Below are 26,538 nucleotides of genomic sequence, written 5' to 3'. Positions count from 1 at the left end.
CATTATGGAAACAAGAACATGAATACAGAGACTTTTTTAAGAGATGGTCCTTCAGAGTGACCAAAGCACTGAAAACACCTATCTAAAGAGACTGTAAAAAAAGCCTGAAAAATGAAACAACAAACCCACCACCATCCCACAAAGCCAAACCTTTTAAGGATAAGTAGTATTCTATTATGCTGATATTCCAGACCTGGCTTTATTGTGTTTATATAGCTTTTTGTGAAGATCTTTCTAAGATAAGCATGGATTAAACAGACATTTAACTATCATGAACACAATAAAATAGAAAGAAGATACTGGAAGAGAAGCCAGAGTATCAGGTGAACTGAAAAAGATAACTAAGAAAAGCAAAAACAACCCAGTCAACGTCTGGTTCTGCCATCAGTGTCCCTAGTATATGATGCAATTACACAGAAGTAAAGGTGTGAATATATTTAAAGTAGCTCTTCTGTAATTGCTTTAGCAACAATAATACTCAAGATACAGTGCTGTGACTTGGCACAGACTAAACACATGTTTACATTAAGTGAGGCTAGCTTATAGATGATACAGAAATATCCAAAATTAAGACAGCAAGTACAGTTCAAGTGATAAATCAAGCACTTATACACTTTTGGGGGAAGAGGAACATAAATAGCCTTTTACTCCACTAAAATTAACAGCGCTATTTTCCATCACAAAGAAATGGGTTTCAAAAACCAGCAAAAGCCTCCATAATTTGTTGAAAAACAAGAAACAAAAAAAGATGAGAAACAGAAGAAACAGGTACAAAACAGAGAGGAAAGGCTGAAATTAATTTTATTTAACAACACAAAATAATTAAGAAGGAAAGTATACTAAAATAAAGAAAAGCAGTGAAGGAAAATAAGGAAAACCATCACTTTAATATACTGTAAATATTTATTTCACTATTGCATTTTTCTGCAACATTTACTGATGATGTTTCATGGATCATCAATATAGTAACACTATAAAAAAACTCTAGAATCCTATTTCCTTCTGGCATTTGTGCTAGATTGACAGTAACTAGTCCACGACAAAGGGCAGCCAGTTCAGCTTGAAGACTTGATGCAAGAGCAAAAGGGGGAGAAATAATTTTAAAAAAGGTCAATAATAATGTGTTAAGTTTGAAAAGAACACCAAGTGAAACAAATGAATAAGAATTGTTTAAGGATAACAGTATTTCCAAAGCAATTGGACTACTTCTCTTACCAAGAAGAGAGGGCATTTGACAGCTAATAAGACAGCAAGGCATTCAGCTTCCAAACACTAGAAGGTGAGAGTTAATATTACACGCATGAGCCACAAGCATACGGCTGGCTTGTTTTTATTAACACTAATAAATGATCTCATAATACTGATCAGAAGTGGGTTTTTTTCCTCCACATATCTCACAAAAAATTTTCAGGTGACAAGTACTATGATACATATGGTAGAAACAAACAGCTGTGGCCACAAAGATGTTTTGTTAACTGATGATTAATATATTCAGGAAGCAATCACACTATTCATTAGTAAAAGTTTACAAACATTAAAAAGTGCATAACATTTGAAACCAACAACACAAAAATATATATAATATATATATACTATATATAAAGTGACATCACCTCCTATTAATAAAAGAAAACAAATCTTCTGACCTTGTGATTGGTGCTTGTGTGATTGCCATGGTTTACTATCAGTCACTCTCTTCACTCACCTTAGTCACACAGAGGTGTGGCTGCCCCATTTTGCAGCATTCAGCCTCATGTATGGCCTTGTGTATTGGGGCAGGACGAGGGGGAAAAACAAATCAATCAGCAATAGCTACTGCAGAACAGGTTATTAATTTGTAGATATTTTAAGTGATGTCCTGGATGGACAAGCTATCCTGGTATTTTGATGAAGGCCCAGTTTGGACTGTCATTTTGGAATAGATGAAATGGGAAAAAAATCTTAGTCTTTGGGTGCTAGATGCCAAGTCTCTCACCTCCCTTTCCAACTCCAAGCCACAAGGCTACTGTAGCAGATTCTAGCACTTGGCTGTTCTGGTGCATCAGTAGCAGGCTACTGGCTGTGCAAACTCAGCAGCCTGGTCAACTGAGGCAAAGGCAAGGAATAGTAAAAATCCAGCCCCTTGCTGGATCCAGCCCAGGAGCCACTCATTGGACTATACTGCATTCTAAAACTCATTTCAGAATACATAATTGGCAATAACCTATGCCAGTTATTTTCCCATGTGTAAACAAGGCCTATCTTTTACAATGTGAATCAGGAAAACCTCTAGCACCATGGAATTCGTTTGAATAACCCATATAAGGTTATAATTGTATCCTTAAAACTACCATAACAATAAAATACTCGGAATAACATTTTAAAAAAATATCTCAGAGAAAGATTAAGAAATTGGGACCAAAATTAGAAAAATGGGCAAGAATAACATAAAAGATCCAATTTGAGTCTCTGATGTGTAACTAACTACAGGCGAGTGGCAAAACTGTACCAAGGACACAACACACGCTCAAGTATTCACATTAATAAATCGTTTTGAAGGCTCATCTAGTAACAAATTAGAGTGTTGCTGAGTCATTTAGGTTTAGGCATAATCAATTTAGCGGTTGACGTTTAGATCTATCATGTGCACATCACCACCTTATGCAAAAAAACCAGCCCTTTCAAAACGTGTGGTAGAAAAATTCACAGTAACAGAAATATTCTTCATAAGCAGTTGAGAAGGGGCAGTGTGGAGCATCTAAGTTGTACAATACAAAAACCATTGTAAATAACAGAGCTGTAAAACAGATGCAAAATTCTAAAAACAGTGTTTTCTTTACAGTTCTTATAATGGGCAAACACTTTGGCCAGAGAATTTTAAACTCTGAGGATCACAAAAGCCTTTGCTTAAGATACACAATTAGATCCTCTGATGCTTCAAAGGCCATTTGCTACAAGATTTACCTGTTCTACTTTCTAAAAGTGTTCCCATCGAGTAGTCATTATGAAGGGATCCATCTGATGACACTATCCCAGAAAATCAATACATGTTCAACCATTGCTAATGACAGAGGTAGAGAAAATTCTGTCTTCTGTCACAGCTTGTACCCAGAATTTTAGCATTGTGTTGAGTGGATTCCAGCAGTGAAGACACATGCACTTTCTTTTCTACCAGCTTGCTCGTGGAAACAAATTTGTTCCAGCACACTCCTGTAGCCTGAAAACATCCAGCAGCTGCTCCACTCGGTCAAAGTTGGATGTCAGCTTTCTTGCTTTGCTGCCTCCCCTTGAGCCTCCCCGGTTTGCTCACTTGGATTTCGTTGTGCATCTCCTTCTCCTTCTATAAGACAGGAAAAAAGGTTGAGTAATCCACCGTAAAATAAAGAGAACCCTGATTGTTCATCCATCAGTTTAAAAAACAAAGTAAAAAGAAATTGAAAGTGAAATATGAAACTCTTTACTACCCAAGATAGCTATACTTTGTTTTAGAAAGTGTCTCTTAAGATGCAAATTCCTAGCTGCAATCACAAGTATCACTTTAAATAAATACCAAAGGTACTTAAAAATTAATGAATTTAACAAAAACAGTAGAGTATTTTTGAAAAAATTCTTCACTATGATGCTATATCAGTAAAAGAGGAAAAAAAAACCACATTGCACCAATCTGAACAGAGTTTGCTACGAAGAGATGCAACTTCAATAAAAACAATAATTTGTTAAAGCTGCTTTAGTTCTGTGTATCCGTTTTCAGCATCATGTCCACAGTGTTCAGTCCAGCTGTTTCACTGCAAACCACAGAACCACCTGAGGAACAGATCACATCCTACAGACGCACAGTGAGCAGGCAACTCACAGTCTGTCAAAGGAAGGCTAAGAAAAGCATTACCAAATGCTTTTACTATCTATATGCAAAGTATTGTATTTTACATAGCAATTAAAGACCTCACAGGTTCAGGCAACAGGAAGGTGAGTGCAAGTGAGACACAAGTCCCTGAACACTGGACTGATCAGCTACAGACACACAACAATGAATAATGTTAAGACATACATTGTCTCTTGTATGTTGCAAGGATTCTGAGTAATTTCTACTGAAATGGCTTGATAAGTAAAGGGAAGAAAATTCCATAGGTAGGCTGTAAGGAGGTTTAAACAGATGTAGCAGTGCCTGTTAATTTTAATCTATAGATCTTTAGAATGAAGACAGGGTTCTCAATGCAGATATTTATTGTTTCCTCATTTCAGCTCACATGGTGCATCTGCAGATTTATTTCTGTTTATAGAAGTAAGCATCATAAACGCCTTCTCTTTTCTGTGTAGAAGAAAGGGCACACTGGTAGGGGAAAAAGTTCTTTGCCTTGCAAAGAACATTGCAAACAGCTTAGACATGACAGCTGTGTTTTATGCATGCACAGAGTAGGCAGGAAAATGCCTCAAAGGACACTGTGAATTATCACATTTAACCTGATGAAAAGTTGCATGGAAAGTCGATTACCTATTGAACAGTGAGGTTTGTTTTGTTCATTATGGGTTGAGTAGTAAACACACAATGGTTTTGCAAGGCACTTTCCCAGAAAACTCTTCTTCACTTTCACCTCTCAAATTAGAAAGGATTCCATCAGGATGGATCTACATGTGATTATTTACTATTGGGCAGAAATCTCTTTTGCCTTAGCTGTCCATACACTTCCTCCAAACCTTCTACATTTTTTCTAATACTGCAGAAGACGCAATGAGTGTAATTTCAGGGGTTTATTTCTTTTTTGCCTGCTCTGCCCTCCATTTATTCTCACTACTACTACACGGGCAAGCCAAACTTTCCTGGTGGAAATCTTATTAACAAAAAGAATAGGAAAAAAATCCCAAAACTGAAGCGCAAAAAACACTCTTGTAAGATATTTGTGTTTAAAAGAAAAAATCACTCCTAGACAAAAAGCCTAAACATTTCACTACCTTAGTGTTAAACACAGAGTACAGAGATCCAGGGAAAGAGCACTAAGGTTCTAATATACCACTTCCTGAAATGTTCTTCTCAACTTGCTGAAAAAATCACTAATCTAAATCTATTTAGTCTATAATACACTATCTTGGTACCAGCTTTTTCTTTTTACTGGCAGAGCTCTCCTATTAAACGCTTTAAAATATATTTACAGAGATAAATCTGCTTTTATTCTGAGAATCCCAAACTGCTACGAGATTTTAGATGTAGTTCTGAGAATCCCAAAACTGCTAAGCACATTGCTATTCTTCCTTTAAAACCTGATGGTTAGAAACTCTCAAAAGCAAAATTGCAATTTTTACACAGCTGTTTGAAACCATCAGGCAGTATTAAAAAAAGAAACAAAACTAAATAATACAATACTCTAAGCCACAATACAGTTGTGTGAGTAGGTCAGCTGGCTAGAGTTACCAGTGCTGTTAATGCACAGCTTTTAACTCATTTTTCTTCTTGTAACATTACTGACTCTACAGTGTCTATCACTATTCTCCCTGCTTACACCCAAGACATTTCTGCCATGGACTAAAATAAATTACTTTCACCACTAATCTACAGTCAGTTCTTCATTCCAGTTATGTAGGTCTTTAACACCCTATTACCCCCATTATTTGTACACACTTGGACCACTACAACTTTTACAAGGAAATGTCCTTTTCTGTGTTCTATAGCACCTAGAAAAGCACCAGTTTGTTTTAGAGATTAGATCTGCAGAGTCTTGTCCTCATTCTTCATTGTACTTTTACCTCGCTATTTCATTTAGCAACAACCTGCAAGATCAAGTTTCTTGGATTGCATTGGTTACCTGTAGAGTGTTGAGCAGGAGAGTTACCTGCTGATGTCCCTGCTAAAAATCTTTCTTTTGCTTCTGTCTTATGATTTCTCTTCCAGTTTTTTATCTATCAGATGTACTTAGTGTTGCTTTTACTTAATTTATATAAAATGTGTTGACACAGTCCTTGGAACCTGTATTTTGGTGTTTGGTAAAAATACCCATTCCATAGATAATAACAGGTTGTTAGTGTGCTATGGACAAAGAAAACTGGGACAGGTGTTTTGAAGGGAGAGTACCATACAGTAATTATACTTATCATACATAATTATGCAGTAAACTTTTGATTATCTGTTGTTGGCTCATTGATGAGGGGATTAACCAACACTCACTTCAGGTATCAGCTACTGAGTAACAGAAAAATACATTGTCTTTGAACAAGTCTAGTGCTGTTAAAAACTGTTCTGTTTTTTTACAGGAAACGTATCTGCAGGCTTTTCAAAGTGAATGTACTAAATATGCTTGGGTAGTTTTATTTACGTATATTTTATAACCACCTTTTTTTTCCTTTAACATCTGCATTATCCTACTCTGCCATTACTCCAGTTGAAAGCAAACACACTTGCAGTTTTGCAAGAAAATGCAGCTGTAATAGGAATAAAAGGAAAGAATTGAAACTTGATGTCTATATTTATATAATTAAGTTGTACTTAGTGTAAATTGTTTGACATGACCTTGAAAGAAATCAGATATAGCCCCCAAACGTGTTTTCTTCTTAATTCTGTCAGAGGTGATGCACATATGCATCCTACAAGCATTAATATATTCTGAACTGGGATTTTACATGCAAAATATTTTTCAGCCTCTCTTGATTTGGAATGACATGACATATAATACACTAATACTCACATGAATGCTAGGTAAGACAATGCCTTTTCCAGTATTTTTTGTTTGGAGGCTTTTACTTGGCCCCTAGTTGTATTAATAAAACAGAATTTAAATGTATTTTCATTTTATCTAATGGAAACTGAATAACCTTCTGAAGATATATGTAGACATTTCTGTGTTTCTATTATCTAAGGTAATTTTATGAACAGCTCTGTATGTTTTTCTGCATTGATTAAGTTACCCGGGCTTCAAAAGGGATCACCAAGAAGAACTAAAGAAACTCCTGAAAATACAATTCTGGCTTATAAGAACTCCACTGTTTAACTTAAAAATAGGGATTTTTTTTATCTTCTAAATGGACAAGATCAAAGACTATTTTGATAAGGGTAAATCTGAGGCTGAACATTGGTATTATGCCTTTCAAATGGCATCTACTTTTTATTTTCCAACATTTTACACCTGTCCCCACTAAAATAAAAAGACACACCTACACACATACTTATAGAGCATTTTTATAATTAGAAATAAACAAAAGGCCCTGCCCAGTTAGAATTGCATACATATAGAATCTCTAGGTCCCACACTGGCAAAAGGAATGACTTAGGATGTACATTAGTCCAGAAGTCAAAAAAAGCCTTCCTTCAAAACAGCACTACAACCACCACAAACTTCTTTGCTGCATTTATTTTCTTCTGCTATTATTAAAATAAGTAAAACCACACCTTCCCTAACATCTGAAAAGAGTTCTCCAATATCTGTAAGATCCGTTCATTAGCTGCTACTCACCTAACATAAAAATAAATACCTAGTCATATTACTATTTTTATTTCATGTAAGGTCCACTTTGTCTCCCTCCTCTCAACTGAATATGCAGAAGTATTTAAAAATGTTGGTAATATTGAAGATTTAGGATTGCATTACTGCTTATCACCTTAAAAGAAGGACAAGTATCAGCAGAAAAGAGAAAGAGACAATTTACTCAGAAACAAAGATCCAGGTAAAACAAACGATAATACATTCCTATTGCTCTGTCCTTTGGCAGCTGAAAAAACGTTAATTTCACAACAACCTTTCAGCAGATACATGGCTTCTCCTACAGGCTTCAAATCAGAGACATCCATTAAAGGATATTATGCAGACTAGGGTTTTAATAAAGACTTCCTTATTTTCTTCCTTATACTCTAATTTTCATAAAATTTATCCTGATTTGGACCCTGCCACCAGGCACTCACAGCAGAACAACTTTTCTTTATTCAGGGATGTGTTGTACTTGCAAATAACCACCCTTTCCATTTATGAAATCTGTGATTCTTACTGCAGGCAACCCATGTTGATTAGAAAAAAAAAATATTTCTTCTGCTGAGGAACAAGGGAATAATGTGGGCACATAAACCATGCTTTGTGTACCAGTTCTCATTTTAGTTTTAAATAAATATAATAAAATCCCAAAACATACTCACCTGTTTTGTTTATATCAAGCTCTGATAACTTTAAGGCTAGTTCACTGGAGTTCCCACCCGGAGAGGACACAAGGATGTCATGTAATGCATTTCTTCTACCTGTTCTTCCTGAAGCAATAAAGTCTGCATATGTTGATTCCACATCAGTCATTGCTAACAAATATCCACATAGCAGTACCTGGATGGGAGGAAAAAAAGAAAAACAAAAACCACCACTTAGTCCACCAGAAAACCAGATGACTTAATGGATTAGGAATAGAACTAGAAGCTCTCATTACAGAGTAGATTGATGCATCTTCTTTTACTGGATAGCCAGTCTCAAAATTTGGAGAAATTAGAGAAGATACAGAGTAGAAAGCAAAAATACCGTGTGTATTTTATGCCATCTGTATTCAACAGTATTTTAACCAACCTCATTTTCCATGCTTCATAAAGTGATAGTGAGTACTTTATAAAAGCAATGACCTCAGCAACATAATTTCTTTACAGAGTTGTCTCTGCTTTTAATATTAGCTGAGATGTAGGAGGTAGGCAGGGGGTGGAACAAAGTTCTTTTCTACAAAAAGCAGAGTGTAACGAGTAAGAAAGTACAAATCGATAATGCTTTTGTGTGCAGAACCCTGTGCTCATACACAAGACACAGTTATGTTTTATATATTTTCTTTCCTGTTAGTATTAGTTTTGGGATTGTATACAGACCTCTTCAGGCTCAACTAATTTATTTTGGTGTGGTAGTTTTCCTAATGTAAATGCATTACCATAATGCTCCTAAAATGAGTGGAGATACGCTACCAGAGCAAGCAGAATAGAATGCAGAGGTTTGAAAGCAGTGATCTGTAAGCTAGGTATAAACTCAGAACTTCTTTTCATTAGAAATTATTTATTGTGTCATTATGGAATAATGTGATGATGTTCATTAATGCAAGATCTGACAAAGATACAGGAAATACAATATGCTATTTCAGTCTTGTAAGAGAAAGAATTGCCTCTCTGCTGCAATATATACTACAGACATAAGCTAGTAGAATTTTATTTTCTTAATTTATAAAATGTTAAAGAGTATGGGGAGGAGCAAGGAGCACTTTCTCTCGCTGATCACATGTAGTTTCATGTGTACGTGTCTAAGGTTTCCTGCAAAATGCTAGGCAACCATGCTTTCCTCATGTTTTATGTTTCCATGTCTTAGGGGAATCAGAGACGCTTTCTGCTAGAGGAGTACTTTAATGAAAAAAAAACACTACAGAACTACTAAACCAAAGCAGCTCCCCCCAGTTGTAGGTTTCCTTCATTTCTAAGCGGAATTTCTCTGGTTTTGCAGACTGCAGACAGAGGACATGGCCATACAGGCAGCAACTCACAGCTGCCTACAGTGAGAAGCTTTAGCTGTTATTACCAAAGTAGCCAAAATTTCACATTTGCATAGAATGGACAAATCTTTTTAATTGGTTCCTATTGCAGGTGCTGGACGCTGAAGTGGCTTTGGAAGTCATCACAAACATTAACAGTAGCAAAGGTTCAGCTTTCTCTCTTCAAATAAATCCCTCATTTTTTAGAAACACTTTTTATTTTAAAAATGTATACAAAAAAGTCAACAAACAATCCTTCTCCACCCTCACCTCTGAATAACTTTACAAACCCTGTTCACTCCTCATCTTCATTCCATTCCTCACCTCCCCAGATTCAGTCAGCTGTATGAGGGTGTACATATGATGCGTGTGAGAAGCCAAGAAAAGGATTCTACACCATATTTTATTTAGTCTAAATATAACTACATCAAGTATCATTGCAAGACTGACTGACTTGAAAAGAAGTTCACTGCTATCAAGCTTTGGTGTCCCATGCCAAACACTAAATGGCTGACAGTCTAATTTTACTCTTAAGATCAACCACTATGATACAGGAAACTGCTTTAAAAAATCAAACCAACAAAGAAACAAAAACTCCAATAAACCAACAACCAAAAAAAAAAAATCAACCCACAAAACCTAGCAACACCACCTAGGGAGGGAAAAGACTGAATTGACTGAAAGACTGCCTGACACACAAAAGAGCACAGTGCCTCTGTTTAATAACAAAAGCTTTTATGAGAATGAGACCACATCCATTTCTTCCTCTGAACTGCCCTCTTATTGAAACACTGCAAGAATATTGAAGCAAGTGAGAAGTCTACCATTTGTTCTTTGCCCAAGGTGCAGACACTGCAATGCCAAATATATCAACCATGTAGTAATGCAGAATGTAACTTGCAAAGGCGAGGCAAAACAATGAGGACAGTTTTTATAAGAAAACAGCACAAGTTTTCAGACTTATCTGACCCACTCACTGAATAGCATTCACCAAATCAGAGACTAAAAGATTTTAAGCAGAATTCACTTATATTTGTTCATGCTTTCTATTGCAAGTGACTTGTAGAAAAGGAAGTGCAAACCATGAAAGCAATCAATAGTATTACAGGCTTAGATTTCATGTAATGTAGGACCAATCCAAAGTCACCGTAGCTATCACCCCTGTGAAGACATTAATTTATTTTTTAGCATAGAAAAAACTACCAGAGTTGTTTTCTTTTCTTCTTTGAAAGGTGCATATGAGTGCATCAGGCCCAGAATAACTAGAGAAAACTATAACTGAGGTGGAACAAGCTGCAGGGCTGTAAGACTTGCAACATAATCCAGGTTGTACTCCATGAGAAATTCCCTGGATGTACAAACTGCACTCCACAGAATATGCTTCTGTAAGATTATACTGCTCTTGAAACATTCCATAAAAATGGAGAACACCAGGGGAAATCTCAACCTTATTTAGTTTCAGCTACAAAACAAGCTATAAAGCCATGGAAAAATGTGCTTGTAGAGAACTTCTTTTTAAATGTTCATTTCTGTATACTCAATATGGGATTACTAACAACATTCTGATCAAAAAATAATGCTATCAAACATACATTTATGACACTTCCAAATTTTCCTGTCTGTGTCTCCTCCTAAATAACAAATACCATTCTGTTTTGTATTGGCATTATCTTGAGACATTACTGCATAAATATGGAACTCCACTGATATCACCCGAGAGCTCCCCTTCCAACGAATGGCTCAGTGCCCAGCAGTTTGTACTTATTCACTGAACCAGTCATTAAAGAATTAACATTCACTTCAAAAAAATCTTTTTTTCCCCCTTCAGTCTCTGTGGAAGGAGTGGAATTTGCTAATAAGTCTGTGAAACATAATTTGAATTTCCTAAATAATTGCATTAACAGGTTCTCCTGCATTAAAGATTGTGGTCACAGTCCTGCTAGTTCTACAAACTGAAATTTTTCAAAAAGTTGCAAAACTTTTTTGAAGTACTCTGCTATGTGAAATAAAATTGAAACAAGAGGGCTGCAAACCTCACTGTTTCTGCCAACTGAACCAACAAACTGAAGAAAGAGGCTCTGAGAGAATAAGGATTAATGAAACCTGCTGTTGGAAGATTGGATTCCTTGGTAACTGATAAGATCCTATCCCATCAGAAATCCCCCCCAGCTGTGCTTTACCTTTCCTCCCATGTAGAGTCACTATGCCTGATAATGGGTTAGAGTTTGCATCACAGGCCAGGGGATTTTCATACAGCATCTTTTATTTCTTCAGATTCTCAATTTCATAAACATCTTGAAATGTGGGTATCTTAGATTTTTTTCTCTTTCCCTTCCCAGCTCCTTCCTCACAAAAAGTTGTGCTGAAAATTATTTACTTAAGAAATTACAGAGGATGAGAATGGTAGACTTGTTACCTTGAATTTTAGCCAGTCTAGCAAGACATGCTTGTATTGTTAATGAATATTCTGTATTGAACATAAGGGGTAGAGTAAGTATCCAAGAATGCAGAAGGAGAAAAGAAGGATGCCAAGAATATGTTTAACAAGGCCAAGTGCTGGGTTCTTAATTTGCATCAGAACAAATCCAAGCCATGCTACAGGCTGGAGGAAAAGTGGCTGGAAAGCTGCTCAGTGGAAAAGGACCAGGAGATGCTGGTCAGTATCTGTTGAACATGATCCAGAGAGTGCCCAGGTGGCCAATAAGGCCAATGACATCCTGGCCTGCATCAGAAATATTGTGGCCAGCGGGACCAGGGTGGTGATTGTCACCGTGTCCTCGGCACTGGTAGAGCTGCACCCGAATCCTGTGTTCAGTTCTGGGCCCCTCACATCTAGGCACTGAGGTGCTGGAGAGTGTCCAGAGAAGGGCAACGGAGCTGGGGCAGAGCCTGGAGCACAAGTCCTATGAGGAGTGGCTGAGGGAGCCATTGATGTTTAGCCTGGAGAAAAGGAGGCTCAGGGGTTAGGGTTTAGGGTTTTAGGGTTAGGGTTATCACTCTAAACTGCCTAAAAGGAGGATGTAGCCAGGCAGCGATCGGTCTCTTCTCCCAAGTAACAAGTGACAGGATGAGAGGAAATGGTCTCAATTTGCACGAGGGACAGTTTAGGTAGGATATTAGAAATAGATTTTTCACTGAAAGGGTGGTCAGGCATTGGAACAGGCTGTCCAGGGAAGTGGTCAATCACTATCCCTGGAAAAGTTTGAAAGATGTGTAGACATGTCACTTAGGGCCATATTTTAGTGATTAACATGGTAATGTTTGGTTAATGGTTGGATTGATCATCTTAGAGGCCTTTTCCAACCTTAATGATTCTATGATGAGAACATTATAATTTAACAGGTACAGAAAGAATCAGTATGTGTGTTTTCGGAAATTTACTAGAATACTTTAACTCCACAATCCAATTTATGTTAAATTGTCCATTTCCACACTATATATAGTAAATGTTATCCCACAAGTGTCTGAAGGTAACTTTCAAATCTCTGTAATTGAAAAAAAAATCCTAAAAATTTGCTGATGAGTTCACAAATGTAATCCAAATTTGACTGTGTTCCATAATCATTCAGTGAAGCCCAGTATTACACAGTGCCACTGCTCTCAAGGGTTTGGGAGGAAAAATACATTAATTATGTGGTATACCAGCATGAATTAAAAATCAGTGTCTTACTGCTTATGGGCTAGAGGTGCCTAGGGTTGTTGAACTTAAGTCTGCTTAAGGGACTAGATACCTAAAAGAAGCCCAAGGGAATCTGAAGTACCTGTGCTAATTGGTATTCATTATTATTTCAAAAGGAAGACAGAACAAGAGCGGGCACTTAACATACATACAGCTTGTCTATGAATTTGGCACATGCTGCTGGCAAGCACCAGAGAGCTGCCATTTTCTTGGCAAACCTGCAGTGTAAGGCTAAGAGGTAAAATCCTTCAATGTATGCTCCTGCTCTTTCTCCATCTATGCTTAAGGGCAGCATCAAATAAAAGATTTTCAAATAAAAATCTCCCAGGCTTTGGCTGCTAAATGTTGTATCACGATCAGCACATTATTTAAATGTGATTATCTATATTCAGCTTTCACAATGGAACAAAAAAAAAAAAAAAAGAGAGAGAATTTGTCATTTAATAGCATGTCTGATTTAGAGAAGGTGTATAATTATGCTTTTAAAATAAATTTTGGTTCCAAATCTAGCCTAAGAGACAGGGCTACAGGGCTCTTTCCAGTGAAGATACAGATCTATTCCACAGCAATCTGCACCTAGATTTCCACCTTATGCACGGTCTTCTAAGCTGAAAGCAAAACCAGAGGAATAATTTAACAAAAGCATTTTTCTTCCACAGAGATTGTATCATTGTGTTACACAACAATGTGCTTTTGCACAGACACAGATGAACAGGAAAATAGCATTAACTCTTGAAAGCCAATTAAAGAAAATATTAATAACAATGCAAGATACCAAGCTGGGCAGTATTTTAATCTGCAATTTGAAAATCCAATTCATGCAGTTTTTTCTGTCTGATGTTTCTGAAGTGACCAGCTGCTTGAACTAGTAATGCAATACAGGTCATTTCCATTTGAGAATTAGCATACTTTTAGGGTGCACATTCTATACATAGCAATCATAGTGCTACTAAGATCTTAATAGAAATTAGCAGGCAATTAAACTGGTTAAACAATAAAACAGAACAAAGAAAATCACCACCTGAGATTTTTTTCAGAAAAAAAAAATTTGTTTAAACCTGCATAAAAAAGCACTATGAAGTTAGATATCCTTCAGCTCACAACCTACACCGGGAGATCATTCACAAAGACAGTTAATAGGTTTTCCTTCTATGTTATCCAAGTTGCAGTCTTCTTAAAGAGATCTACAAAACTAAAAGCCAAATAGTTACAATTCTTACCATGTCCTTTCTCAGGCAAATTTCATTATGCCCATGACCAAAAGAATTTGGTCTTTCATTTACCACTTAATCTGAGTTCACAAATTTAGTTTTAGCTTCCACTGTTCCATAAAACTGGGTAGTGAAATAGCAGTAACAAAAAAAAAAAAAAAAAAAAAAAAAAAAAGCAAACATAACCAATGAAGTAATATTACAGAGACCTTGGTTCTTTAGAAAGATACAGTGCAGATGTCATTGAATAATTTTAAAATAACAATAAATGTTTTGATATTTTGAAATTAACACCCTATGGAAGAAACTAACCACAACATTTAAATATCTACATATGGACTCTATGTTGGGGAGCAGAAGAGGGTGACCTAGAATCTACCACCACTGTTCACTGCCTAACCTAAGGAATACTAATAGAAGGCAATATGTATTTGTGAGAAAAAGCATCACTTCTGTGTGACTTTTTACTTGCAGTTTGTCAATGAACCTCTTGGTTTGTGAAGGGAAGGAGCAAGTTAAAGCACTATTTTTCAGGACACTCTGATACTCTCTATGAACAACTAAATCCATTACAAGCACCTTATAATCACAGAGATAGATAAAGGCCTCAAGCCAGGTGAGAGCATTTTAGCTCCTCACATGACACACACCTGGCAGCCCTGCTGAGCACTCACACATCTATCTGAGCTGAAAGGAGATCCATGTTTTAAGGTTCTAGGAGGATGAGGCCACGTATGCAGCACCTTAGAATGCTGTGGTGCTCTGAACCAAGGAACACAGGCAGAACAGTACACTGAATAAATACAGTGTTTGTTCAAAAGGACTGGTTTCAGCCTTTGGAGAAATCCTGTCTATTGCAGTCTTTATATGGCAATTCAGAAGCACTTCTTAAAGAACAGTGAGATGAAATAAGCCCATGAAGACTACAACACAAAAATCACCCCCCAACAACAAAAACGTGCTCTTCCTCAACTGCTGGGTTACTGGAAAAGACCAGTCTGTTGAGAATTCATAACTGACTGGCAGCTTGGAAACACTCCGTGCAGGAAAGACAATAATTGCTGTAGAAATGTGAAGCTGATGTCTGCTTAGGATCAGGATGTTTAGTAGAGGGGATGGGGATTAGGGAGGAGGGAAATTTGTGTGGGCTTTGCTCATGAAGCTCCTAACCTTGCCTTTAATTCAGGATTCGTGCTGTAATCAAGTTTATTCTTTCAGACGCTTCTGTCAGTAGTGCCAACATTCACAGCCAGTGATTTAAAGGCATTGATCAACACAGGTCTCATTAGGTGAAATTCTGTTCCTCAGAGAACTTGATATAAGCACTGTAGTGACTATTTTTGTCTCCTTTAGTCATTGCTACATACAACAGGCTGTATATGGCTTCATGGAGGAGAAAAACTCCAAAACATTGAACAGTCATGATCAGTAACCTGCAAATATTTTGGGCCAGACTGCTGTGAGCCACTGTCTTCCTTACAGACAACTTTCTACTGAAAAAAACAAAAATACAGGTTTAGCAAACTTTTAACTGAAGCTCTGATAGCAAGATAGTTCTATGAATTACCCACAGACACGTATGAGCCTTCCAATGAAAGGTACATAGGCAGTGATGTGGAAGCCACTCAGGTAAAGAGTTTTCTATGAAACAGATTTCCAATTTTTGGCAGAAGTTTAATGCTGTGGAAGGGGCTAAGAATGAGAACTTTAGACCATGAGAACTGCATTTGTTCAATCTTGAGGAAAGAAGGTTTTAGGGGACAACTTATCACCATTTTTCAGTATCTAAAGGGTGGCTAAAAGGAAAATGGAGACTCCCTTTTTACAGGTCACATGGAAAAAATGAGGGGTGATGAGTACAAGTTACTACTGGAGAGACTCCAGTTGGACACAAGAGGAACATTTTTCACAATCAGAGCCCTCATCCATTGGAATAATCTCTCTAGTGCAGTTGTGGATTCCCTAGTATTAGATACCTATAAGATTCAGCTGAACAGGGTGCTGGGCCATCTCATCTTGTCTAGAGATGCTTTTGCCAAGAGAGGTTGGACTAGAAGATCCTTGAAGTCCCCTTCTAACCTGGTATCATATGATTCTATGAATCCTAACTCTAGATGCCCTAAAAGGATTTTGGTCCATTGAATTTTCTAATTCAACATCCATAAAATGCTTATTCATAAGATCTATTTCCCTCACTATCTCTTTTTTTTTTTTTTTTTTTTTTTAACTTTGCAGTTATAGGTTTTCTTAGATATTATTTTACTAGTACTCTGGCTTTTGAGGTCAAAACAATAGCTCCAACAACCCCCCTCCAAAAAAACAAAACAAAACAATACAAAACCCAAACAAACAAAAGAAAAAGCCTTCATTCTCATTAAAAAAAAATTTAAAAAAAACCAAGCAAAAAACCAAAAAACAAACCTCCCCAGCAAAACAAAAAACCACACCACCAAAAAAATCCAACAAACAAACAAGAAATGGCATAAAGACTGTATGCAGTACATTGTGGTGCACTTCTCCATTTAAATGGGAACCAGCTGTGTTTTCCAAAAAATAGCTCCATAGCACAAGGCAGCCTCCATTTCTTTATAAAGGCTCAAATACTCAGCTGGACTATAGATTTGAATGGCTAAACATTCCTAAGTCATTACAGTTGTTGCAACTCCTAACAGCAAACCATGAAACTAACATGAAGATTCATGCTCTTTTGTTACAAGCCAAGAAATGTAGCCCACCTTTTCTGTGTTAACTTATGCCCAATCTGGTAAAATACTTTGTTATGCAAAATACAGCTTTGTTATGCAAAGGGTAAGAGCTTGTTCTTCATTGTTTTAAAATATCAGTAAAAGTAATGGCTAGCAAGAAGATATTAACTAGCATCACCAGGATTTATGTATGCATATGCTAGGCTAGGGGAATATGATGGCATTTTAAAACACAATATGGATGTGAATAATCAGATTTCAGGTGGGGCGGTAACATCCAGAAAGGGTAGTCTGTCTTCAGAACAGGACCAGAAATGAAGAAAAAGGCGTATGGAGATGGGGAGGAAGCAGCAATTGCCTTAGATAATTCAAGAGTTCAGTTAGAGAAACCAGATTATAACCAAAAAGGAACACTGTGGACTCTTCCAGCTGCTCTACCAAAAAGCTCCCAGTGGGATAACTTGACTCAAGGACTTGACACAGGGCCACTGACTTGAATGCAGGGCTTGGCTGTCCCATTGCAATGGGTTGCTCCCATTCCCAAGTTAGCTGAAGTTTGCATTTTGTGATGTTCAGCATTCTGTCAATTTGACTGATATGTTTACAGCATCTACAACAGCCGTTTGCACGTAACAAAGCCTTTGGAAGGGAAAGCATGCAGTTAGAACAGCAAGAAGAAAATGTCTAGATAACAGTATCATGACAGCATTTATAACTTAGCTTTTCTAACAGGAGGATGCTCCACCATTTTCATAGGGTTCCTTCCACACCTATTTGCTAGTATTCTTCAATGTTCCAGTACAATGTCTAGTCTGGCTATCAAATATTCAAGCTATCTAAATGCTCTACGGTTAAGTTGTCTTTAAACTCTTCCTTATTATTAAAACAAACAGCTGTCCCCCCTCCAAGGCACTTTTTCTCAAATCTTTAGGGTAATGTAAGCTACATTAGGGTAATGTAAGAAGCAGAATTTGTTGTATTACATATCTTTTCAGCAATTTCTGGTGAAATAGCTCAACTGTTGCCATGTGATTACCTTTGAAAATCATGCAGTCATGACTCATCAAGAAAGTATGTGTTGCAGCATCCAGAACAGAAAAGCTTGAGCTTATTACTGTTTCTTCTTGGGCAGTGGCAAACACTGTACTGAAAGGAAAGGATTTGCCTTTTTTTGATAGCAAGATCAACCAAAACCATGTATTTCTAAATATTAAATATTGGTTCCTATTTCTTTTAATAAAATCAATTACCTCTCACAAAAAATAAAACTGCTATAGGATAATTTGCTTCTGTGAAGATCTCACATTTCACGTGCAAGCTTGGAGTTTCCAAAAATACACCAAATGACATCACATTTTTCAGTATTTGCAAAGATAAATACCACTGGGCTAGCCTGAAGACCTGTGAACATGAGGCATCTAAAGTATATTTTCAATGCTTGGCACAGGAAAAAAAAAAGAAAAAAGGCAATTTATAAAATACTGATTAATGTATTGTGGCACAAAGACATTCACATTCCTGGTTTATCTGGTCAGTTTTTTGATTTGTTAATAACCAATTGCCTTTCCCATCCTTTTTTTTTGTCCTGTGGCAGGCATTAAAAACCTACTTTACATTTGAATTAGTTTTCTCTGCCATCAGACATTCTGCCTTTTAATTACTATCTAGGAGCTGAAAAAAAAAAAAAAGCGAACAATTTGGCTAACAGCATTTCAGTTTTTTAACTTAAAAGCAGTTCAATTTATTACACCTCACAAAATAGATTCACATTTTATATTGTATGTAATTTCACTTTGGTTTCTTTTATTCTCAGCCTTACATTTCTCAAGGTTTCCATCATTTTTGCATTCTGTTCCCATGTGTACACTGACTACTTTAGAGACTAAGGACTGCCTGGCTCTGTTGCTATGCAACAGCATAGCCTACTTAGGGCTTCCTGAAATAATTGTCTCAAATGTGCTTTTTTTAGACTTGTTTCCAGCAGGAATACTTTACAGATTCTTTATAATGGACCACTGATATTACCACAATGTTAGACAGTGGTCATCTGGGAAGTATTGGTAGCTACTCACGATTAAAAAAAAAAAAAAATGTTACTGCTTGCAAAATTCTGGACATACCTGCTGCATTTTCACAGGGAGGTAAATATCACAAATATCCCTATATTTTTTCCAGATGTTATTCCTGTGTATGAGAGCCACATATTTATCAGAGGAAAAAAAATTCTTAATTGTTCTTTGTTTCACTATTTCATTCAAGGGAAAAGAAAAGTCCTCTACTTAGAGTATGTCTCCCCCCACTCAGGAAAAATTAACCCTCTTTATATAAAGTCTATTAGAAATTTAATCATCTCAACAGAATGAACACATATGCAAATATTCTTTATTGCAATTCATTATCAAATAAATTGATGTTAGAATTCTTTAGGACAAGGTTCCAAATTTTTAAAATCACATTATGGATGCCACAAACTGGATCTGTATTTGCTTTTTGAGGCATCTTCAAGCAGCCCCTCAGAAACTGTCCCATGAAACCTTCAATCCTTCCAGCCTTCAACAGCATTTTTCTTGTTACAACCTTCTAGTGCTCCTGCTTCAAGAGTGGAAAAATATCTTCTGTTTCTTACAGCTGGCATAATTGGGAATCTTAAGTTAATTAATCTCTGTAAAAATACATAAAGCAATAAAAATACAAGTCTCTAAAAAAAAGCATTGATTAATTCCAGAGAGCCAAACATCTTACAATACACCAGGCTGAGGGATCAAAGCAAGGAGGTCTAACAGTACAGAATATTTTAATGAAAGGAAATATTTTACCTCTTATTCTTTTTTCTCTCTTGTTCACCTTAGCATGTTCAGCAGCAGTTGCATCTACAGAGAGCAGCGTGTCAGTCCAGAATTGTGATAACAAGAAAGATGTTTGTCAGGGTCAGAGAAAATAAGAGCAAGGTTTGAATTAAGGTCCCTGCAGAGGCAAGTTCACCTGCAGTCTTTTAAAGGAAGAGGGCGAAGAGAGCAGCAATTTTATACTGTTTGCAAGATCCTAAGTCTTAAAGATGACTTTTTCTTAAACAGAGTGGACGGTGCTAGGCTTCTCAAAACCAAATGCAGGAGGTGGCGTAAAGGGGTAATTTTCCATATTCATATGCATAACCACATACATGCATAATAGCCAAGCTATCCAAGAATATGAGTCAGCAAGGTTTAGTGAGTGGGACTCTCCCAGACTTCAAGTCTCTATTCTTTAAAACCACAGAAGCAGCACAGCTCAGACTCAAATCTGTAACGATACTGTTTTAAAAGCAAAGTTATCAAGACCTGAAGAGCAGCAACAATTGGAAGGATCTCCTTTGTGGCAAATAACCAGTTTGAAACCTCAAAAATTACCCATAATCAGGTGGAGGAGAAGAAAGCATTAATAAAGAACTCTATAATGGTGCAATCTGTTGTTATTATGTACAGTTTGTATGTTATACTTTGGATTTATAGTATTTATGGGCATTTCAAAGACAGGCCAAATAATTTCTAATGTAGCCAAAAGAAATCCCTTATATTTTCCACAAAATGCTTGAAGATAGGAACCTTAGCAACCTCTTTTGCATGTCCACATTTAAAAAAAAATTAATTTAACAAAGAGGAAAAAAGCGAAAGAAACTTCAAGTCTCTTGCTAAATAATCCTTTGTCACCTAGGATCATTTTATACACTTTGTATTGAAAACTATGCACTATAGAGTACTTTTCTGATAAGTTTCTATGTGCTGGAACTAGACAGAAATTAAAAAAAAAATAATTGGCTTGCACAGACTAATATTTAATTAGCAATTGTGCTGCATTACACAATCTGTCCATGATACTCAGATTTAAGATGCATTTCTAGATGCAAACCCAGGTACCCTGACAAACACAGTACTCAACCACTGTTGAGGAACATTCTGCAAACCACAGCTACTTAAAATCACTGTTACAGCTTCAAACCTGATGGTCAAATATTTCTCTTTGCCCCAATTTGAAGTGAAATTAAAGCTGAAATACTTAACTCATATTCATCTAATGTCCCAATTCTTCATCTACAAAAAGAAAATGCCAATTTGGGCAATTTACAAGCCAGTGATGGAAGCATATAAACGAAGTAGAATTTTCTGGACTCTCACACAGCTCATTGATTTCAGCCAACCCTAACAAATTACTCAATCACTTTAAAAGACGGCCTATTAAAAACTACATACAGAAGACATTTTATATTCATGCCAAGAAAAGTTATCCATCCAAACACATATTTCCTGCAGGTCAAGTTCTTAATTCTACCTTGCAACTCTCCCTTCCACAGAAGTTTATGGACACTAAGAAATGTTAGAAAAGCCTAAGAAGAATCTGAACATACAGTTCCTGCCACATGCATAAACTCAATAAAATATAATAAAGTGTAAGCCATGTTTTCTGGTTATGAGCATAAACACACAGGTATAAGCAGAAACAGGAGAACTTACAGAAACACTTACAAAATTCCTGAGAGGAATTCATGTTGTCAGACTACACAAATCCATCTGTATTTGAATAGCTTACTTGAGCTTCAGGGCCATGAAAATTGCAGATTTCCTACTTTTTACTACCTGCTGGTGGATAATGAAAGGAAGTACCAGCTATCTGCTTACAGTAAGAATGCATATGTGGGCAGAATACTTCTTAAGACTTCCAATTCCTAAATCCTGGCACAGGGAAAAACCTTTCAAGAGCAAGAAGCACCCACAGATGTGAATTCCTGGATACCATATTCCACATAAAAGGCAAGCTGCAGGTATAAATTCAGAGGAAGAAGGTAAAAATATAAAAAAAGTTTCTCAAAATCTGAGGCCACGAAACCCACATCTCATAGTCACTAAGGAAGTGTCTTGTTTGAGTAAAAGCTAAACTTTAGCAATAAAGAGAATAAAATAATTAAGTAATTGGGAGACAATGAAAAGACATATGGGTAGAGCACGGTAAAAAAGTGCATGAAAACAAATCCAAATGGACTCTCAGACTGAGCAGGAAGAAAATCAACTTCAAGTGTCTCCTGACAGAGATCAGACTTATTTGATTTTTATTTATTTTATAGTTGTCATTCCTCCTGGCAAAAATCTGGGGATGCTGACAGCTATCTGCAAGCCTCTATCCCATCCCAAGTACAACCCTCCACCTTTATACCTAGAAAAACATGAAGGACTGTAACACCAGAGAAAACTGGTAGAAATCAGTAATGTCCCTATGCCACAGTTTGAGTGTTCAGGGATAGAGAACTTTGAATATGACTTTATCTACCCATGTAAATATATGTATGTATACCTGCTGAGATGGATATAATTAAATATTCACTCCATCTGCATAACTACTTTCATCTAGACATATTTAGTAGTAGAGTCTGTAAGCTTAGTATATTTCCCATAAGCTGTAAGAGAACTGCCTTACATCCCAAACCTTTGTCTATTTACTTGTGAAATAATTAGCTTTAAAGAATCACTTGTGGGTTGATCTTGGCTGACGTTCACCCTGCTTTCTCATTCCACCTCAACAGGGGCACAAGGGAGACAATGGTAAAATGAAAGAGTAAAGAACCAGTGGGTTGAGATGAAAACAAGGAAATATTGTAGTAATTATCAGCACTAGCAAAACAGACTCGACTTGGGGAAAACTAACTTACTGCCAATTAAAACAGGTTTGGATAGTGAGAAACAAAGACAAGTTAAACCAACACCTTCCCTCCACATCAGTCCCCTACCCTGCCTCACCCCCCTCTGCCAAGGCTCAGCTTAACTTCTGTAGTTTCTTACTACTCTAGCCCTTCCCCAGCACCCAGCAGCAGCCCAAGGGGATGGGGGAATGGAATGTGCAGTCACATCGCTCCCTAACAGTTCCTCTCTGCTGCTCCTTCCTCCTCATGCTTTTCCCCTGCTCCAGCGTGGTTCTTCCCATGGGCTGTTCCCACAGGCTCCAGTGTGGGCTGGAGCTCTTTCAGGAAACACCAGGGAGCTCTGGTGTGGCACACACTGGCAGGCAAATACCTATTTCTATATCTACTCCACTGTGGTCTCCTCCAGGGGCCTGGAGAAACACATCCACTTCTTCCTTTTCCTTCAACCTTTGTGTTCCCTGCGCTGTCTCACTATCTTTGTTTCTCTTCTACCTGTGTGTTTAGGCTTTTTTTATTCCCTTGCTTAAATACGTTTTCCCAGAGACACCACTGTCCTGGCTGAGGGGCTCAGCTGCATCCTGCAGTAAATCCATGGAGCTGACGTGATTCCGTGTCCAGCATGGGGCAGCCCTGGCCTTTCCTAACAGAGGCTGCCCCTAAGGCACCTCACCACCAACACCTACCCAACAATAGAATTTCTATCTCTCAGAAGATACTCAGTGGCTATAAATTACCATAAGTACTTACTTTGCTTTCCAGTGTCTTCCTTAAACTCTACTAATTGCTGAGACTGCCCTTCTGTCACTTTCCTTCACTTAAGACTGAGAAATCATAACCATGTGAGGATCTCATCCCTGGTATCTCATAGCTGATAGGAGGCAGCCTCTTTCCAAGCACAGGCTATGTAGATAAGCACATTGACACCATGAGAGATGGGCAGTAAGGCACTATTCTCTACTCACCAGCTTCTACCATCACAGACCATGAAAATCTCAGTGTTCAAGATCACTGTAGCTGTGACTCAGAATCAATGTGTTTTTCTCCAAAACTATAGTCCTGTTTTACATGAAAGAGGACAATGAATTTTCCTGTTATTTTAAATAATATTAATACAAGATTATCTTTGACATTTTTAAGTTTCTGTACCAAGAAAGGCAAAAGAGGAGTATATACCAGCTTTTCAAACTTAATGGCAACTCCCAAGAAAGCATTCACTACAGAACTAAATTACAAGTTTTTTTCAAGATCACACCATATTATTCAATTGAACTAATGCCTGTCAGAAGAGCTAGAAGTGCCAAGAATGCAAATACACATGCAAGAGACAACATGTTTGTTTTTGGGTCTACTCTAAGCATTGATTAGCTTGTTCATAAAGTAAACATTCCAAAAGAGCAATAGGTAAAAAGACAATGCTTGTCCATATGCCAAGTTTGTGTGAATAACTAGAGTATATTAGAGTAGACTCATACTCTCTGTTTCAGGCGACCAATGTGGGATACTACAAGGAGCCTTATGATTCAGAAATTAGTATGAACTGACCTTTGTAAAAGTATTTAGGGTTAAGCAGTAAAATAAACTATCAAATGCAAGGCCTTTTATCACTTCGGAAAATTTGACTTAATGTAACGTTGAAATGTAGGGCACCACCAATGAAATTTGAAGATAAAATGCAAATTTCAAGACCAAACATTGATGAAGAAAAACCCCACTTAGATTTCAGCTCAGTCAGAAGTTCATCCAGACTGTAAAAATCATTAAGGGAAGAAATACAGGGGGGGCAGGAGAGAGAAGGCAAAGACCTTTTTTTTTCTACTACTAACTAATTAATGCCCACATTTTCTAACCTGCCTATATACAATTGAATTAAAAGTTTCACTGAATATGTACTCCACAGGTATCCTTTAGGTAAGCAAATTTTAACTTTTAGTGCAATACATTTGAAATTTGCTATCTCAACCACCAAGAATCATCTTTTCTACCTTCCCCTTTATCAAAATCTTCCATTGCTACTACATACCTTATAACTACCTCCTCATGATCCAGTAGAAACACTGCCAGTATTTTCAAACAAATAGAACTGATATTTGCACAACAGATAATATTCCATATTTGTTTTTATCAGACTCCAGTGAATTCAGAGCCAAGCTAAAAATGGAAAGGCGATGCATCTTCGGTTCAGAAAAGCTTTTCAGCAGTCTGAATGAAATAACATTCTGATAAGACACAACTATATCATGCTCAGCCTCCAAGTCTTTTAAATCTTTCCTCACAAAATGCTTCTAACTCCCCTAAGTAATTTGCTTGTTAACCCTTTGTGGGGAATATCTTTAAATAGGACTTTCACTATTAAACAATATTTTCTCCCTTTTGTATTTTGCCACTTGGCTCAACCCCTTGTAAGGACTATTCAAACGTTAGCACTCAAATATTAAAATCAATTAAATTATAAAAAACATGTTGTGAATTATGAAATATAAAAAGTTAAACATGCAAAGCACTCAAGAAAAGAATATATATCACGAATCTGGAAGGCTAACTGCAATAGAAAATTATTTCCCTCGAGGTGACTTTTGGGTAAAGACTTGCAAACTCTGGGCACTACATTTCTGTGCTGGATCCACATGTCTTGACATGTGTCCCCTCTTTTCCACAGAGCTAGTCTTCATGATGCCATTACAGGATTAACATATTTGTAACCAGACAGCAATGATCTATGTGTGACAAGATGTTTTTTGGGAATCACTACAAGTCTTTTATCCATTTGACTTGCATGCCAAATGAAGCAAACTTATCTGTAAAGTCAAATTTGGTTATTGCCTGAAACTCCACATCTATCATACTACAGAACATGATGATTCTTAGGTTCACTAAAGATATTTTTCATAAGTTCTTCTCTTCTTTGGCCACTTCAGGATGCCAGTTAAGAGACTTCAAAAGTTAATGGGTTCAACAGAAAGTAATAACAAACTTAAACAATCCCCACAAAAAAGAAATACTGAAGGATTATTTTCCTTTTCTTAAAAAGGATACAACTAGACTGCTGAGAACATGTAACGTGCACAGATCCGATGAGTCTTACAATCAGAAGAGGATATTATATGAAGACAAAAATAATTTAAGTGCTATGCCATCTTCAATAAAAACAGTAGAACAGGAAAATGCATTGACCATATTGGCTCTAGGAATATAAGCATAAAGAAGGGGGGAGGGGTGTTTATTGTTAAAAATCAAATCAACCCTTTATAATTTCATAAAACACAAGCACACTTCTTCCACTCATCACATACAAGACCAAACAAATGCTTCTTACCCAATGAAGTTTAGCTGGAACAATTTTAACCAGTTAACTTTCTGGTTAAATGACAACCCGAAGAAAAAATAACTCAGAGAAGCTAAACAAAACAAACCACCAGCTGTAATTTGATTAAATACAGATTATGATTACACTGTCAACAAAAGCAAACTGGTTTAGTCTGATTGTTAAGCAGGTAATCAAAGATTCCACAGAGCTCTAATGTTACTGCATGAAGTTTTAATGAAGTAGCACAGCATCATGTCTTTTAGATGTTATAACAGTAACAACCAGGTCTTCTAAAGCAAAACCATACGAGACTCAGGTAGTTTTTGCTCTGTTCAGCTTCATATTACGTTCTTTTTTCTGCATTCTTCCTACTAATCTTGGGCACGCTAAAACAACAGTAATAGAGCAGAGGAGGTCCAGAGACAGAACTGTGCCTGATACTAGATAAGAAGTACTTAATAACAAATTGTGATGAGGTACATCTAGAAGAATAAGTACTTCAAGTCAGCTCATATGCTTCATTAAGAAAATCA

At 36.9% G+C, this 26,538-nt stretch overlaps 1 protein-coding gene across 8 annotated transcripts in view; it reads right to left on the bottom strand.

Moving 5' to 3' along the window:
- Positions 1–180: 180 nt before the first annotated feature.
- PKIA (cAMP-dependent protein kinase inhibitor alpha) overlaps positions 181–26,538 on the bottom strand; it is a 45,192-nt gene continuing 18,834 nt past the window's right edge. For 3 of the 8 annotated variants that reach the window (XM_053959237.1, XM_053959265.1, XM_053959281.1), the window contains 7 exons: positions 25,735–25,882; positions 24,722–24,872; positions 23,684–23,757; positions 23,449–23,601; positions 19,850–20,323; positions 8,093–8,270; positions 181–3,319 (listed from right to left, as the gene is read on the bottom strand). In XM_053959237.1, coding sequence (XP_053815212.1) covers positions 3,240–3,319; positions 8,093–8,243 — 231 coding nt within the window. In that variant the 5' untranslated portion in view covers positions 8,244–8,270; positions 19,850–20,323; positions 23,449–23,601; ... (1 more) ...; positions 24,722–24,872; positions 25,735–25,882 and the 3' untranslated portion in view covers positions 181–3,239. Of the gene's footprint in view, positions 3,320–8,092; positions 8,271–18,069; positions 18,142–19,849; positions 20,324–23,448; positions 23,602–23,683; positions 23,758–24,717; positions 24,873–25,734; positions 25,883–26,538 lie in introns of those variants that run through there. The other 5 variants (XM_053959255.1, XM_053959246.1, XM_053959272.1 and 2 more) reach the window with 5 other exon arrangements.

The sequence above is a fragment of the Vidua chalybeata genome, chromosome 1 (genome assembly GCF_026979565.1).
Source record: "Vidua chalybeata isolate OUT-0048 chromosome 1, bVidCha1 merged haplotype, whole genome shotgun sequence".
NCBI lineage: Eukaryota > Metazoa > Chordata > Aves > Passeriformes > Viduidae > Vidua > Vidua chalybeata.
Note: the sequence above shows the minus strand (reverse complement) of the source record. Positions and strands in the feature narration are given on the sequence as shown.